A 15990-nucleotide genomic window follows, 5' to 3' on the forward strand; every position below is an offset into this window, starting at 1 on the left:
ACTAGAGATCCTGGTTCGAATCCAGGCTCTGTCGCAGCCGGCCGCGACCGGGAGACTCATGGGCGGCGCACAATTGGCCCAGCGTCGTCCAGGGTAGGGGAGGGAATGGCCGGCAGGGATGTAGCTCAGTTGATAGAGCAATGGCGTTTGCAACGCCAGGGTTGTGGGTTCAATTCCCACAGGGGGCCAGTATAAAAATAAAAAAAATGTATTCACTAACTGTAAGTCGCTCTGGATAAGAGCGTCTGCTAAATGACTTAAATGTAAAATGTTAAATGTAAATGTTTGTATTGGGGCAGTGGGAGGGACCAAGCGAACGTCAACAAGACTGCGTCATATGACTGACATTGCAAACAGCGAATCAGAAGCTTGTCCGCGTTTTAAACTGACCAATGAGAGATTTAGCATCTTTGTTTGCGGAAGTGGAGCTGCTATCGTCGAGGAAAGTTTCGAGAGCAAATGTGTCTGTATTTTGGTGTTGTTTTACAGCTCAAATGAAAAGCAGCTCACTCGAGAACGAGTGTAACATGGTAATACAAAGTCATACATTCTATAAGAGCAGATAGCACTATAAATATCCCACGTGTGCTTTCTCCGTCGACGTTCATTCTTTCAAATTCGCTAGCCAGTTTTCGGCAAAAGAACAACAACAACTTGCGTTTATCGTGTCTTTCTTGTTTGTTCAGATGACTACCTGTTCACTGGAGCACCCTAACGGGCAGGAGGCCGACTCTGTCCCTGCCAAGCGGCTCTGCAAGGGGAAGTGCGCGCATGATGGGTTGGTCGGAGGTGGAGTGGGGGAGACAAGCAGGACCGTGGAGGTGGTAGGTGACATATCACTAATCTCGGCAACAACCCAGAACCAACATTATGTTACCTCTGTTTGTCCACGAGAGAACAGTTCACTGACCTAGATAACCAGAAAGGATGGAAAATGTACCAGTGTGTCAATCCGCAGAGGGCCAATCCGGAGTTGAAACAATAACAAAGTGTAGACCCCGCCTCTGTTTTTGTAAAAAGCTGAGGGCTGGTTGTGGAAAAATGTAACCACTCTCAAATTCATGGACAGAGCTTTGGATGCAAGGACTGACCATCCAATATATAGAAATGATAGCTTTAAGCATGTTTTAAAGCTGTACAGTGTTCGTTTACATTTACAATGCTGACAAACATTGGAGTAAAACAAGCACTTATCCAGAATGTATACTGTAAATCCACAAAAAATGGATGTAGCAACTGTAGATTGGCATTTTACCTTATTTTTCTTTACTTTGTAACAGTACATCCAGTTGGTGCCTGTTCGCACGTTGGCTAATATTACTTAGCTAGCCAACTTGACGCAATGTTTGTTCCTCTCTAGTCTATAGTCATGCCAGTGTATAACATTTAACATTTTAGTCATTTAACAGACGCTCTTATCCAGAGAGACTTACAGTTAGTGAGTGCACACATTTTTCATACTGGCCCCCCGTGGGAATCGAACCCACAACCCTGGCATTGCAAGCGCCATGCTCTACCAAATTGAGCTACACGGGGGGCCTGCCTCTCTCTCTCTCTCTCTCTCTCTCTCTCTGTCTCCTGTCTGTCTGTCTCTCTCTCTCTCTCTCTCTCTCTCTCTCTCTCTCTCTTCTCTCTCTCTCTCTCTCTCTCTCTCTCTCTCTCTCTCTCTCTCTCTCTCTCTCTCTCTCTCTCTCTCTCTCTCTCTCTCTCTCTCTCTCTCTCTCTCTCTCTCTCTCTCTCTCTCTCTCTCTCTCTCTCTCTTCTCTCTCTCTCTCTCTCTCTCTCTCTCTCTCTCTCTCTTTCTCTCTCTCTCTCTCTCTCTCTCTCTCTCTCTCTCTCTCTCTCTCTCTCTCTCTCTCTCTCTCTCTCTCTCTCTCTCTCTAGTCTATAGTCATGCCAGTGTACAACCCCTCCTGTCTGTCTCTCTAGTCTATAATCATGCCAGTGTATAACGCCTCCTGCTGGCTGGATGAGTGTCTGCAGGGGATTCTGGACCAGGACTACACTGGCTCAATGGAACTGTCTGTCTACGATGACGCCAGCACTGTGAGTTACTAGAATACTACTATAGTACTACTAGAGTACTATTAATACTACAGCACTGTGAGTTACTAGAATACTACTACAGTACTACTAATACTACAGCATTGTGAGTTACATACGTGCGTGTGTGGGTTGTGTGTGTGTGGTTTTATGTGTTTGTGTGTGTCAGGATGGTTCCAGAGCGATAGTGGAAGGATGGAGGGAGAGGCTGGAGAGGAGAGGTGTTTCCATGGTGATCTCTGGCCATGACTCCGCCCAACCCAGAGGAGGTAAGTGTGCGTGTGTGTGCGCAAGGTGTGTGTGTATGTGTATGCGAGGTGTGTGTGTATGCGAGGTGTGTGTGAGGTGTGTATGTGAGGTGTGTGTGTGTATGTGAGGTGTATGCGAGGTGTGTGTGTGTGTATGCGAGGTGTGTGTGTATGCGAGGTGTGTGTGTATGTGAGGTGTGTGTGTATGTGAGGTGTGTGTGTATGCGAGGTGTGTGTGTATGCGAGGTGTGTGTGTATGCGAGGTGTGTGTGTATGTGAGGTGTGTGTATGCGAGGTGTGTGTGTGTGTATGCGAGGTGTGTGTGTATGCGAGGTGTGTGTGTATGCGAGGTGTGTGTGTGTGTATGCGAGGTGTGTGTGAATGCGAGGTGCGTGTGTATGTGAGGTGTGTGTATGTGAGGTGTACACGAATTGTGTGTGTATGCGAGGTGTGTGTGTATGTGAGGTGTGTACGAGGTGTGTGTGTGTTGTAACTAGTCCCCATGTTGATCTCCTCTGTCTCTCCTCTCCTCCAGTGGGCCATACCAAGAACCAGGCTGTGTCTCAGAGCTCTGGACCATACCTCTGCTTTCAGGACGCTGTGAGTCACAACACACCGTGTTTATGTTAACGTGTGTGTGTGTGTGGGAGAAAGAGGTGGAGTGAGACAGTAAGTGTGTTGTGGAGGTCTGGAGGGATTCATCGTTTTTCGAACAGAGTCAGAGTCAACACAGTAGCCATTGTGTGCCGGGTGTAGCACGAAGCTAGCTAGCTAGCCGTTCTTCAAACAAAGTCAACACAGTGGCCATTGCTAGCTACCCAACACGACCAGCTAACTGTACTGTAGTAGCTAAATACAATATACTTGTCCTAGCTAGCCAACGTTTAATCATTGCTGCGTCATGAAAGGAACTTGACACAGACACGAATGATCTGTTTAGTGTGTTATCACACTATTGGTGTGTCTTGGCAGTGTCTTCGGCCGTGCCGGCTGTAGCACAAGCGAGCTAACTAGCCGTTTTTTCGAACAGAGTCAGAGTCAACACAATAGCCATTGTGTGCGGGTGTAGCACCGAAGCTAGCTAGCTAGCCGTTCTTCAAACAAAGTCAACACAGTGGCCATTGCTAGCTACCCAACACGACCAGCTAACTGTACTGTAGTAGCTAAATACAATATACTTGTCCTAGCTAGCCAACGTTTAATCATTGCTGCGTCATGAAAGGAACTTGACACAGACACGAATGATCTGTTTAGTGTGTTATCACACTATTGGTGTGTCTTGGCAGTGTCTTCGGCCGTGCCGGCTGTAGCACGGCGAGCTAACTAGCCGCTTTTTTCGAACAGAGTCAGAGTCAACACAATAGCCATTGTGTGCCGGGTGTAGCACGAAGCTAGCTAGCTAGCCGTTCTTCAAACAAAGTCAACACAGTGGCCATTGCTAGCTACCCAACACGACCAGCTAACTGTACTGTAGTAGCTAAATACAATATACTTGTCCTAGCTAGCCAACGTTTAATCATTGCTGCGTCATGAAAGGAACTTGACACAGACACGAATGATCTGTTTAGTGTGTTATCACACTATTGGTGTGTCTTGGCAGTGTCTTCGGCCGTGCCGGCTGTAGCACGAAGCGAGCTAACTAGCCGTTTTTTCGAACAGAGTCAGAGTCAACACAATAGCCATTGTGTGCCGGGTGTAACCGAAGCTAGCTAGCTAGCCGTTCTTCAAACAAAGTCAACACAGTGGCCATTGCTAGCTACCCAACACGACCAGCTAACTTTACGGAAGTAGCTAAATACAATATACTTGTCCTAGCTAGCCAACGTTTAATCATTGCTGCGTCATGAAAGGAACTTGACACAGACACGAATGATCTGTTTAGTGTGTTATCACACTATTGGTGGTTTGTTGTGACCAAGTGTTGGTGCTAAACTGTGTGTTACTGGATGCTAGCATGCTAGTTAGCTAGTTAACACACTATTGGTGGTTTGTTGTGACCAAGTGTTGGTGCTAAACTGTGTGTTAAACTGTGTGTTATTGGATGCTAGCATGCTAGTTAGCTATGGTGTCATAGTTAGCTAGCTGAATAAAGTGGGTTGAGTCTATTCCTTTAAACATTGAACCGCTGTGGTTCACAACAATTCTGATTTCTAAAGGTGGAAGCTGGGAGAGTTTTTGTTCGGGTGGTTCAGTGAAACAATTTTAGTTTCTGAGGTAGAAGTTTTTGGTGAGGGAGGCCCTGCTCTCTCCTCTCCCAGATGCTTAGCTCATTTCATTCCGATCTCCTCTGCATTTTTGTAGCCATTTGCTACAGCCTGTCAACTATGCCTCTGCCTATCCCTGTTCTCTCCTCTCTGCACAGGCTACACAAACGCACCACACCGCGCGGCTGCTGCCTCTCTAACCTGGTGGTCCCTGCACGCACCCCACACCTGGAGTTCCAGGTCGCAGGCAGCCTCTGGAACTGCCGTTCTGCTGCCAACAAAGCTGACTTCATCCCAGCCTATGCCAACCTCCAGTCCCTCGACTTCCTGGCGCTGACGGAAACATGGATCACCACTGAAAACACTGCTACTCCTACTGCTCTCTCCTCGTCTGACCATGTGTTCTCGCATACCCGAGAGCATCTGGTCAGAGGGGTGGTGGTACAGGAATCCTCATCTCTCCCAAGTGGACATTCTCAATTTTTCCCCTAACCCATCTGTCTATCTCCTCATTTGAATTCCATGCTGTCACAGTCACTAGCCCATTTAAGCTTAATATCCTTGTCATCTATCGCCCTCCAGGTTCCCTTGGAGAGTTCATCAATGAGCTTGACGCCTTGATAAGTTCCTTTCCTGAGGATGGCTCACCCCTCACAGTTTTGGGGGATTTCAACCTCCCTATGTCCACATTTGACTCATTTCTCTCTGCCTCCTTCTTTCCACTCCTCTCCTCTTTTGACCTCACCCTCTCACCGTCCCCCCTACTCACAAGGCAGGCAATACGCTTGACCTCATCTTCACTAGATGCTGCTCCTCTACTAATCTCACTGCAACTCCCCTCCATGTCTCCGACCACTACTTTGTTTCCTTTTCTCTCTCGCTCTCCTCCCACACTACTCACTCTGCCCCTACACAGATGGTAATGCGCCGCCGCAACCTTCGCTCTCTCTCTCCCACTACTCTCTCCTCTTCCATCCTATCATCTCTTCCCTCTGCTCAATCCTTCTCCCTCCAATCTCCTGATTCTGCCTCCTCAACCCTCCTATCCTCCCTTTCTGCATCCTTTGACTCTCTGTGTCCCCTATCCTCCCGGCCGGCTCGGTCCTCCCCTCCAGCTCCGTGGCTTGATGACTCATTGCGAGCTCACAGAACAGAGCTCCGGGCAGCGGAGCGGAAATGGAAGAAAACTAAACTCCCTGCCGACCTGGCATCTTTTCACTCCCTCCTCTCTACATTTTCTTCATCTGTTTCTGCTGCTAAGGCCACATTCTACCACTCTAAATTCCAAGCATCTGCCTCTAACCCTAGGAAGCTCTTTGCCACATTTTCCTCCCTCCTGAATCCCCCCCTCCTCTCTCTCTGTGGATGACTTCGTCAACCACTTTGAAAAAGAAGGTTGACGACATCCGATCCTCGTTTGTTAAGTCTAATGACACTGCTGGTCCTGCTCACACTGCCCTACCCTATGCTTTGACTTCTTTCTCCCCTCTCTCTCCAGATAAAATCCTGCGACTTGTGACTGCAGGCCGCCCAACAACCTGCCCGCTTGACCCCATCCCCTCCTCCCTTCTCCAGACCATCTCCGGTGACCTTCTCCCCTACCTCACCTCGCTGATCAACTCATCCTTGACCGCTGGCCATGTCCCTTCCGTCTTCAAGAGAGCGAGAGTTGCTCCCCCTTCTCAAAAAAACCAACACTCGACCCCACTGATGTCAACAACTACAGACCAGTATCCCTTCTTTCTTTTCTTTCCAAAACTATTGAGCGTGCCGTCTTTAGCCAACTCTCTTGCTATCTCTCTCAGAATGACCTTCTTGATCCAAACCAATCAGGTTTCAGGACTGGTCATTCAACTGAGACTGCTCTTCTCTGTGTCACGGAGACTCTCCCGCACTGCTAAAGCTAACTCTCTCTCCTCTGCTCTTGTCCTTCTAGACCTGTCTGCTGCCTTTGATACTGTGAACCATCAGATCCTCCTCTCCACCCTCTCCGAGCTGGGCATCTCCGGCGCGGCTCACTCCTGGATTGCGTCCTACCTGACCGGTCGCTCCTACCAAGTGGCGTGGCGAGAAGCTGTCTCCGCACCACGTGCTCTCACCACTGGTGTCCCCCAGGGCTCAGTTCTAGGCCCTCTCCTTTTCTCCCTATACACCAAGTCACTTGGCTCTGTCATATCCTCACATGGTCTCTCCTATCATTGCTACGCTGACGATACACAACTAATCTTCTCCTTTCCCCCTTCTGATAACCAGGTGGCGAATCGCATCTCTGCATGTCTGGCAGACATATCAGTATGGATGACGGATCACCACCTCAAGCTGAACCCTGGCAAGACGGAGCTGCTCTTCCTCCCGGGGAAGGACTGCCCGTTCCATGATCTCGCCATCACGGTTGACAACTCCGCTGTGTCCTCCTCCCAGAGTGCGAAGAGCCTAGGCGTGACCCTGGACAACACCCTGTCGTTCTCCGCCAACATCAAGGCGGTGACCCGCTCCTGCAGGTTCATGCTCTACAACATTCGGAGAGTACGACCCTGCCTTACACAGGAAGCGGCACAGGTCCTAATCCAGGCACTTGTCATCTCCCGTCTGGACTACTGCAACTCGCTGTTGGCTGGCCTCCCTGCCTGTGCCATTAAACCCCTACAACTCATCCAGAATGCCGCAGCCCGTCTGGTGTTCAACCTTCCCAAGTTCTCTCACGTCACCCCCTCCTCCGCACACTCCACTGGCTTCCAGTTGAAGCTCGCATCCGCTACAAGACCATGGTGCTTGCCTATGGAGCAGTAGGGGAACGGCATCTCTGTACCTTCAGGCTCTGATCAGTCCCTACACCCAAACGAGGGCATTGCGTTCATCCACCTCTGGCCTGCTGGCTCCCTTCCTCTGCGGAAGCATAGTTCCCGCTCAGCCCAGTCAAAACTGTTCGCTGCTCTGGCACCCCAATGGTGGAACAAGCTCCCTCACGACGCCAGGACAGCGGAGTCACTCACCACCTTCCGGAGACATTTGAAACCCCACCTCTTTAAGGAATACCTGGGATAGGATAAAGTAATCCTTCTACCCCCCCCAAATTGTAAAGTGGTTATCCCACTGGCTATAGGGTGAACGCACCAATTTGTGAGTCGCTCTGGCTAAGAGCGTCTGCTAAATGACGTTAATGTGCCCTTGAGCAAGGCACTTAACCCTAATTGCTCCTGTAAGTCGCTCTGGATAAGAGCGTCTGCTAAATGACTAAAATGTAAATGTAAATGTAAATGTCATGCTCTAGCTGCTGTCTGACACACACCTGGGCCAAGCAACCAAGTGTTTAGTACCACACACACACACACACACACACACACACACACACACACACAGGCTATATAATAGGTGGGTACTGTATCAGAGTAAATGTTTGACAGAGCTGTCAGTATAATGTGTGGACTGAGAATGAGACTCCAGCCTCTGTCTGTCTGAGTGTGTGTGTGTGTGTGTGTTTGAATGTGTGTGTGTTTGAATGTGTGTGTGTGTGAGTGTTACACTTAGTGATTGATAAATGAGCCTAAGCTCCACTGTATGTTACCGGTGTAATGTCAATGGGTGAGTTTGTTTTTCATGGCCCGGTGGGCGGAGTTTTATACTTTTTAGACCATTCCATTGGTCCTTAAGTGAAATCTCCACCCACCCGGGGCACCGGGCCATGCAAAACGAACTCGCCCATTTCCTCCGACTGTGGTGTGTGTGTGTGTGTGTGTGTGTGTGTGAAAAGCCAGAGAACCAAAGCACTAACCAGGGACATCACACACACATACTTGGATGTGCCCTGGTTTATGACGCATGAAAAATACAAAATATGAAAATGGAACTGAATCATAGTCACAAGTTCTGGCCCCCTCCATTCTGTGTGTGTGTGTACTGTGCCTTGGGCTGTTCTGTGCCCCCCCAAAAAAACATAATTCCTGAAATAAAAGCCTCTTTCTTGTCCTGACTGGGGCTGAAACAGAGTTCAAAGAAAACAGTGATAAAATCAGACCATTTCTCTAGAAATATAATAAAATGGTCAAATAGAGTTCATTTTCTCTCTAACTATAATCCTCTCCGCCCGCGTAGAGTTTAATAGAATGAATCGGGTAGATCTGAAGTAAAAACATTTTTGGGGTGGGGTGTCTCATATCGAAATCATTGGCTGAGCCTCTGGACTGAGAACAGAAAGTTAAATTGCCCTAGTTTCTCATAATCCATGAAAATAATGCATCAGTGATTCGTATTTCCTGCATCTTTCTGAAGAAGTAACCCCTGTTTCTGTGTGCCTGTTGTTGAGTAGCCAGTTAGCATGCGTAAACAGTTAGCATGCGTAAACAGTTAGCATGCGTAAACAGTTAGCATGCGTAAACAGTTAGCATGCAGAAACAGTCAGCATGCAGAAACAGTCATTTCTAAAGGCTTCCCCCACAAAAAACGCCCCAATTAAATGTTGACTGCAAAGTAGGCCTACCTGGCAGAATGTTTTAAAAACTCTCTCATGAAACACTGCTACAAGAACCGCTACAGAAACACCGCTAACCAAACACAACGGTCTCTAGCTAGTGCACAATTGAATTAAATGGTCTCCTGATGTGGTTTAAGAATTGTTGTGGACTTAGAACATCCAATTTTGTTTTTTCTATTAACAAAAGTGTGGTTTTGAGAGTGAAAACCTTAGAAAAATCAGAGGAGAACCCAAAACCTGGAAAAACAACCAAGAATTTGGCAAAAAAAACGAGTCGATTTTCTAGTGCCCTATGTTGTCCTGTCTGGGGAGACTGAGGTTGTCATTACATGTCATGATAAACCTTAAACCCAGACCTTAATCGACATCCACGTCATCGGCGCCCGGGAAGCAGTTGATGGGGGTTAACACCCTTGCTCAAGGGCAGAACGGCAGATATTTTGCTTGTCGGCTCGGGTATTAGAAATAGCAACCTTCCGGTTACTGGCCCAACATTCCTATCCGCCAGGCTACCTGCCGCTGAGATAGATTGAGTGTGTGTGTGTGTGTCTTGGTCACCTGCTGGGGTCTCTGGTGTGGTCGTCCGTATTCTGACCTCGTTAGTTAGCGGTAGAGGCAAGCGTTTTTTAGTGTATCCACACATATGTACAGTGCCTTGCAAAAGTATTCATCCCCCTTGGCGTTTTTCCTATTTTGTTGCATTACAACCTGTAATTTAAATGGATTTTTATTTGGATTTCATGTAATGGACATACACAAAATAGTCCAAATTGGTGAAGTGAAATGAATAAAATAACTTGTTTCAAAGAATGCTAAAAAATAAGTAACGGAAAAGTGGTGCGTGCATATGTATTCACCCCCTTTGCTATGAAGCCCATAAATAAGATCTGGTGCAACCAATTACTTTCAGAAGTCACATAATTAGTTAAATAAAGTCCACCTGTGTGCAATCTAAGTGTCACATGATCTCAGTATATATACACCTGTTCTGAAAGGCCCCAGAGTCTGCAACACCACTAAGCAAGGGGCAAGACCAAGCAAGGTGCACCATGAAGACCAAGGAGCTCTCCTAACAGGTCAGGGACAAAGTTGGGGAGAAGTACAGATCAGGGTTGGGTTATAAATAATATCCGAAACTTTGAACATCCCACGGAGCACCATTTAAATCCATTATTAAAAAATTGAAAGTATATGGCACCACAACAAACCTGCCAAGAGAGGGCCACCCACCAAAACTCACGGACCAGGCAAGGAGGTAATTAATCAGAGAGGCAACAAAGAGACCAAAGATAACCCTGAAGGAGCTGCAGAGCTCCACAGTGGAGATTGGAGTATCTGTCCATAGGACCACTTTAAGCCGTACACTCCACAGAGCTGGGCTTTACGGAAGAGTGGCCAGAAAAAAGCCATTGCTTAAAGAACAAAATAAGCAAACACGTTTGGTGTTCTCCAAAAGGCATGTGGGAGACTCCCCAAACATATGGAAGAAGGTACTCTGGTCAGATGAGACTAAAATTGAGCTTTTTGGCCATCAAGGAAAACCCTATGTCTGGCGCAAACCCAACACCTCTCATCACCCCGAGAACACCATCCCCACAGGGAAGCGTGGTGGAAGCATCATGCTGTGGGGATGTTTTTCATCGGCAGGGACTGGGAAACTGGTCAGAATTGAAGGAATGATGGATGGTGCTAAATACAGGGAAATTCTTGAGGGAAACCTGTTTCAGTCTTCCAGAGATTTGAGACTGGGACGGAGGTTCACCTTCCAGCAGGACAATGACCCTAAGCATACTGCTAAAGCAACACTCGGTTTAAGGGGAAACATTTAAATGTCTTAGAATGGCCTAGTCAAAGCCCAGACCTCAATCCAATTGAGAATCTGTGGTATGACTTAAAGATTGCTGTACACCAGCAGAACCCATCCATCTTGAAGGAGCTGGAGCAGTTTTGCCTTGAAGAATGGGCAAAAATCCCAGTGGCTAGATGTGCCAAGCTTATTAGAGACATACCCCAAGAGACTTGCAGCTGTAATTGCTGCAAAAGGTGGCTCTACAAAGTATTGACTTTGGGGGGGTGAATAGTTATGCACCCTCAATTGTTCCGTTTTTTTTGTCTTATTTCTTGTTTGTTTCACTTTTTATTTTATTTTGCATCTTCAAAGTGGTAGGCATGTTGTGTAAATCAAATGATATAAACCATTTTCATTACAGGTTGTAAGGCAACAAAATTGTAAAAATTCCAAGGGGGGTGAATACTTTCGCAAGCCACTGTATGTTCTCTTGACCACTCTCTCTTCTCTCTCTCGCTGACACTTTACTCCAAAGGGAGTCTCTCCTCCCTGCTCTGCCCCAGTCTGGGCTCTCCTCTGTGGGTTGAAGAGGTCACTCCACACCCTGTGAGACCTGGAGCCGCGTGGCTGACGCATACCCATATCACTGCCCCCGTCAACCCTCCCATGACAACACCCCCAAAATCTTTCATCACATTCCCAGTGGGCCAGAAGTTGACATACACTGAATTAGTATTTGGTAGCATTGCCTTTAAATTGTTTAACATGGGTCAAACATTTCAGGTAGCCTTCTTCCACAAGCTTCCCACAATAAGTTGGGTGAATTTTGGCCCATTCCTCCTGACAGAGCTGGTGTAACTGAGTCAGGTTTGTAGGCCTCCTTGCTCACACATGCTTTTTCAGTTCTGCCCACACATTTTCTATAGGATTGAGGTCAGGGCTTTGTGATGGCCACTCCAATACCTTGACTTTGTTGTCCTTAAGCCATTTTGCCACAACTTTGGAAGTATGCTTGGGGTCATTGTCCATTTGGAAGACCCATTTGCGACCAAGCTTTAACTTCCTGACTGATGTCTTGAGATGTTGCTTCAATATATCCACATCATTTTCCTTCCTCATGATGCCATCTATTTTGTGAAGTGCACCAGTCCCTCCTGCAGCAAAGCACCCCCACAGCATGATGCTGCCACCCCCGTGCTTCACGGTTGGGATGGTGTTCTTCGGCTTGAAAGCACCCCCTTTTTCCTCCAAACATAACGATGGTCATTATGGCCAAACAGTTCTATTTTTGTTTCATCAGACCAGAGAACATTTCTCCAAAAAGTACGATCTTTGTCCCCATGTGCAGTTGCAAACTGTAGTCTGCCTTTTTTATGGTTTTGGAGCAGTGGCTTCTTCCTTTCTGAGCAGCCTTTCAGGTTATGTCGATATAGGACTCGTTTTACTGTGGATATAGATACTTTTGTACCTGTTTCCTCCAGCATCTTCACAAGGTCCTTGCTGTTGTTCTGGGATTGATTTGCACTTTTCGCACCAAAGTACGTTCATCTCTAGGAGACAGAACGCGTCTCCTTCCTGAGCGGTATGACGGCTGTGTCGTCCCATGGAGTTTATACTTGCGTACTATTGTTTGTACAGATGAACGTGGTACCTTCAGGCGTTTGGAAATTGCTCCCAAGGATGAACCAGACTTGTGGAGGTCTACAATTTTATTTCTGAGGTCTTGGCTGATTTCTTTTGATTTTCCCATGATGTCAAGCAAAGAGGCACTGAGTTTGAAGGTAGGCCTTGAAATACATCCACAGGTACACCTCCAATTGACTCAAATTATATCAATTAGCCTATCAGAAGCTTCTAAAGCCATGACATCATTTTCTGGAATTTTCCAAGCTGTTTAAAGGCACAGTCAGCTTAGTGTATGTAAACTTCTGACCCACTGGAATTGTGATACAGTGAATTATAAGTGAAATAATCTGTATGTAAACAATTGTTGGAAAAATTACTTGTGTCATGCACAAAGTAGATGTCCTAACCAAAATTTGTGGAGTGGTTGAAAAACGAGTTTTAATGACTCCAACCTAAGTGTATGTAAACTTCCGACTTCAACTGTATATTTGATGTGTGAGGGAAAATATGTGTCTCTAATATGGTCAGGTTAGGAAGTGCAGCTCAGTTTCCACCTCATTTTGTGAGCAGTGTGCACATAACCTGTCTTCTCTTGAGAGTCAGGTCTGCCTACGGCGGCCTTTCTCTATAGCAAGGCTATGCTCACTGAGTCTGTACATAGTCAAAGCTTTCCTTAAGTTTGGGTGTCCCGTGTAGCTCAGTTGGTAGAGCATGGCGCTTGCAACGCCAGGGTTGTGGGTTCGATTCCCACGGGGGACCAGTATGAAAATAATGAATGCACTCACTAACTGTAAGTGGCTCTGGATAAGAGCGTCTGCTAAATGACTACTATATCCATATCATGTTTTTTTATGAATATATTGCTGGATATATTGCTTGAGAATTGTAAATGTAAAATGTCACAGTTGTCAGGTAATGTGTGCTCTCTGTTTAGGGCCACATAGCATTCTAGTTTGCTCTCTTTTTTTGTTAATTCTTTCCAATGTGTCAAGTAATTATCGTTTTGTTTTCTCATGATTTGGTTGGGTCTAATTGTGTTGCTGTCCTGGGGCTCTGTGGGGTCTGTTTGTGAATGTGAACAGAGCCCCAGGACCAGCTTGCTTAGGGGACTCTTCTCCAGGTTCATCTCTCTCTAGGTGATGGCTTTGTTATGGAAGGTTTGGGAATCGCTTCCTTTTAGGTGGTTGTAGAATTTAACGTCTCTTTTCTGGATTTGAATAATTAGCGGGTATCGGCCTAATTCTGCTCTGCATGCATTATTTTGTGTTTTATGTTGTACACAGAGGATAGTTTTGCAGAATCCTGCATGCAGAGTCTCAATTTGGTGTTTGTCCCATTTTGTGAATTCTTGGTTGGTGAGCGGACCCCAGACCTCACAACCATAAAGGGCAATGTGTTCTATAACTGACTCAAGTATTTTTAGCCAGATCCTAATTGGTATGTTGAATTGTATGTTCCTTTTGATGGCATAGAAGGCCCTTCTTGCCTTGTCTCTCAGATCGTTCACAGCTTTGTGGAAGTTACCTGTGGTGCTGATGTTTAGGCCTAGGTATGTATAGTTTTTTGTGTGCTCTAGGGCAACGGTGTCTAGATGGAATTTGTATTCGTGGTCCTGGCGACTGGACCTTTTTTGGAACACCATTATTTTGGTCTTGCTAAGATTTACTGTCAGGTCCCAGGTCTGACAGAATCTGTGCAGAAGACCTAGGTGCTGCTGTAGGCCCTCCTTGGTTGGTGACAGAAGCACCAGATCATCAGCAAACAGTAGACATTTGACTTCAGATTCTAGTAGGGTGAGGCCGGGTGCTGCAGACTGTTCTAGTGCCCTCGCCAATTGGTTGATATATATGTTGAAGAGGGTGGGGCTCAAGCTGCATCCCTGTCTCACCCCACGGCCCTGTGGAAAGAAATGGGTTTTTTGCCAATTTTAACCGCACACTTGTTGTTTGTGTACATAGATTTTATAATGTGGTATGTTTTTCCCCCAACACCACTTTCCATCAATTTGTATAGCAGACCCTCATTTCTTTCTCTCTCTCTTTCCACCTCTCTCTCTCTCTCTCTCTGTCCCTCTCACTCTCTGTCTGTCTGTCTGTCTCTCTCTCTCTCTCTCTCTCCCTGGTGTGTTATGTCTGATGTGTGTGTAAGTGTTGTTTCTGAGCACGTCTGTTTAGATCCTCTCTGAAGGTCGCGACCTCCCAGAGTGCTCTAGTCATAACAAACACACGGTTAAAACATCAACATGCCTTGAAATGTGTGTGTTGTGTTTGTGAGAGAGCTAGCTAACCGGATGTATTTGTGTGTGTGAGTGTGTGTGTGTGAGAGAGGGAGCGTGCTAACCGTATCTGTGTGTGTTCCAGGATGATGTGATGATGCCTCAGAGAATCCGTCTCCAGTACGAGGCCTGCCTCGTCAACTCTACCTCTGTAAGTACAACTCTGTCTGTCTAGAGCCCAGGAAGAGAGAGAGAGAGAGAGAGTGTGTGTGTGCACAGCTCTAGTCTGATGATTTACCTCCCTGGAACCTCTCTGCATTCCACTGTGGTCTTACCCTCTCTACTCCTCCATATCTCTCTCCTCCCTCCCTCCCTCCCTCTCTACCTCTCCCTCCCTCTCTCTCTGTCTCTCTCTCTACCTCTCCATCTCTTCCTCCCTCCCTCCCCCTCTCCCTCCCCCGCTACCTCTCCCTCCCCCTCTATCTCTCCCTCCCCCTCTACCTCTCCCTCCCCCTCTCTCCTCCTCTACCTCTCCCTCCCCCTCCTTCTCCTCCCTCCCTCTCTCCTTCTCCTCCCTCCCTCTCTACCTCTCCTGTCTCTACTCTAAATCATCATAACAATCAGGAAAACCTTACCATTCTGTATGGCCGGAATTTCCCAAAATCCTTCTGTCATGCGTGTATAGTGTTTCTGAATGTCACGCCCTGACTCAGGGGACGGTTATTTGTTGAGTCAGGGTGTGTATATTTTGTGTTGTTTATTTCTATGTTTAGTTTCTAGATCGTTTAGATCTATGTTGGCCAGGGTGGTTCCCAATCAGAGGCAGCTGTAGCTCGTTGTCTCTGATTGGGGCCCATACTTAGGCAGCCTTTTGGCACCAGTCTGTGTGGGATCTTGTTCCGTGTGAGGTATGTTATTTTGTCTACCTCGGACTTCACGTTTCGTTTGTTGTTTTGTCGTGTGTTCAGTACGGAAATAAATATGAATACATATCACGCTGCGCCTTGGTCCTTCTCGTTAATGAGCGAACGTGACAGAAGATCTCACCAATCCTTGATCAATCAGCGTGATGAGGAGAGAGGATGGACTTGGGAGAAGATGAGCGAGAGTCTGGCAAGAGGGATGGAGGCCATGATCACGGGGGAGAGACAAGCCCAAAACAGTTTTAGGGGGGGGCTCACGCCGTGGACGACGAGGCAGCAGGAGGCCGCGATAGAGCGGTTCAGCCGTTTAGCAGAGGAGGCCGCCAGATTAAGGGGGTCATTGGTGCAGAGGGAGCAGAAGGAAAGTGTAGAGGCACGGCGAGAGGAGCTGGTTAGGCAGCAGAAGGAGCGGGGGTTATTGAAGGAACCCAGTCCCGCTCCTCGCACCAATCAAGTGGTGCGTGTCGCCAG

At 47.2% G+C, this 15990-nt stretch overlaps 1 protein-coding gene across 2 annotated transcripts in view; it reads left to right on the plus strand.

Moving 5' to 3' along the window:
* The first annotated feature begins 428 nt into the window (after positions 1–428).
* LOC121533217 (UDP-GlcNAc:betaGal beta-1,3-N-acetylglucosaminyltransferase-like protein 1) overlaps positions 429–15990 on the plus strand; it is a 31182-nt gene continuing 15620 nt past the window's right edge. For both annotated transcript variants that reach the window (XM_041839034.2, XM_041839036.2), the window contains exons 1-6: positions 429–530; positions 687–824; positions 1930–2046; positions 2213–2312; positions 2827–2891; positions 14742–14807. In XM_041839034.2, the coding sequence (XP_041694968.1) occupies positions 495–530; positions 687–824; positions 1930–2046; positions 2213–2312; positions 2827–2891; positions 14742–14807 (522 nt within the window). In that variant the 5' untranslated portion in view covers positions 429–494. The remainder of the gene's footprint in view (positions 531–686; positions 825–1929; positions 2047–2212; positions 2313–2826; positions 2892–14741; positions 14808–15990) is intronic.

Source organism: Coregonus clupeaformis, chromosome 38, assembly GCF_020615455.1.
Source record: "Coregonus clupeaformis isolate EN_2021a chromosome 38, ASM2061545v1, whole genome shotgun sequence".
Lineage (NCBI taxonomy): Eukaryota > Metazoa > Chordata > Actinopteri > Salmoniformes > Salmonidae > Coregonus > Coregonus clupeaformis.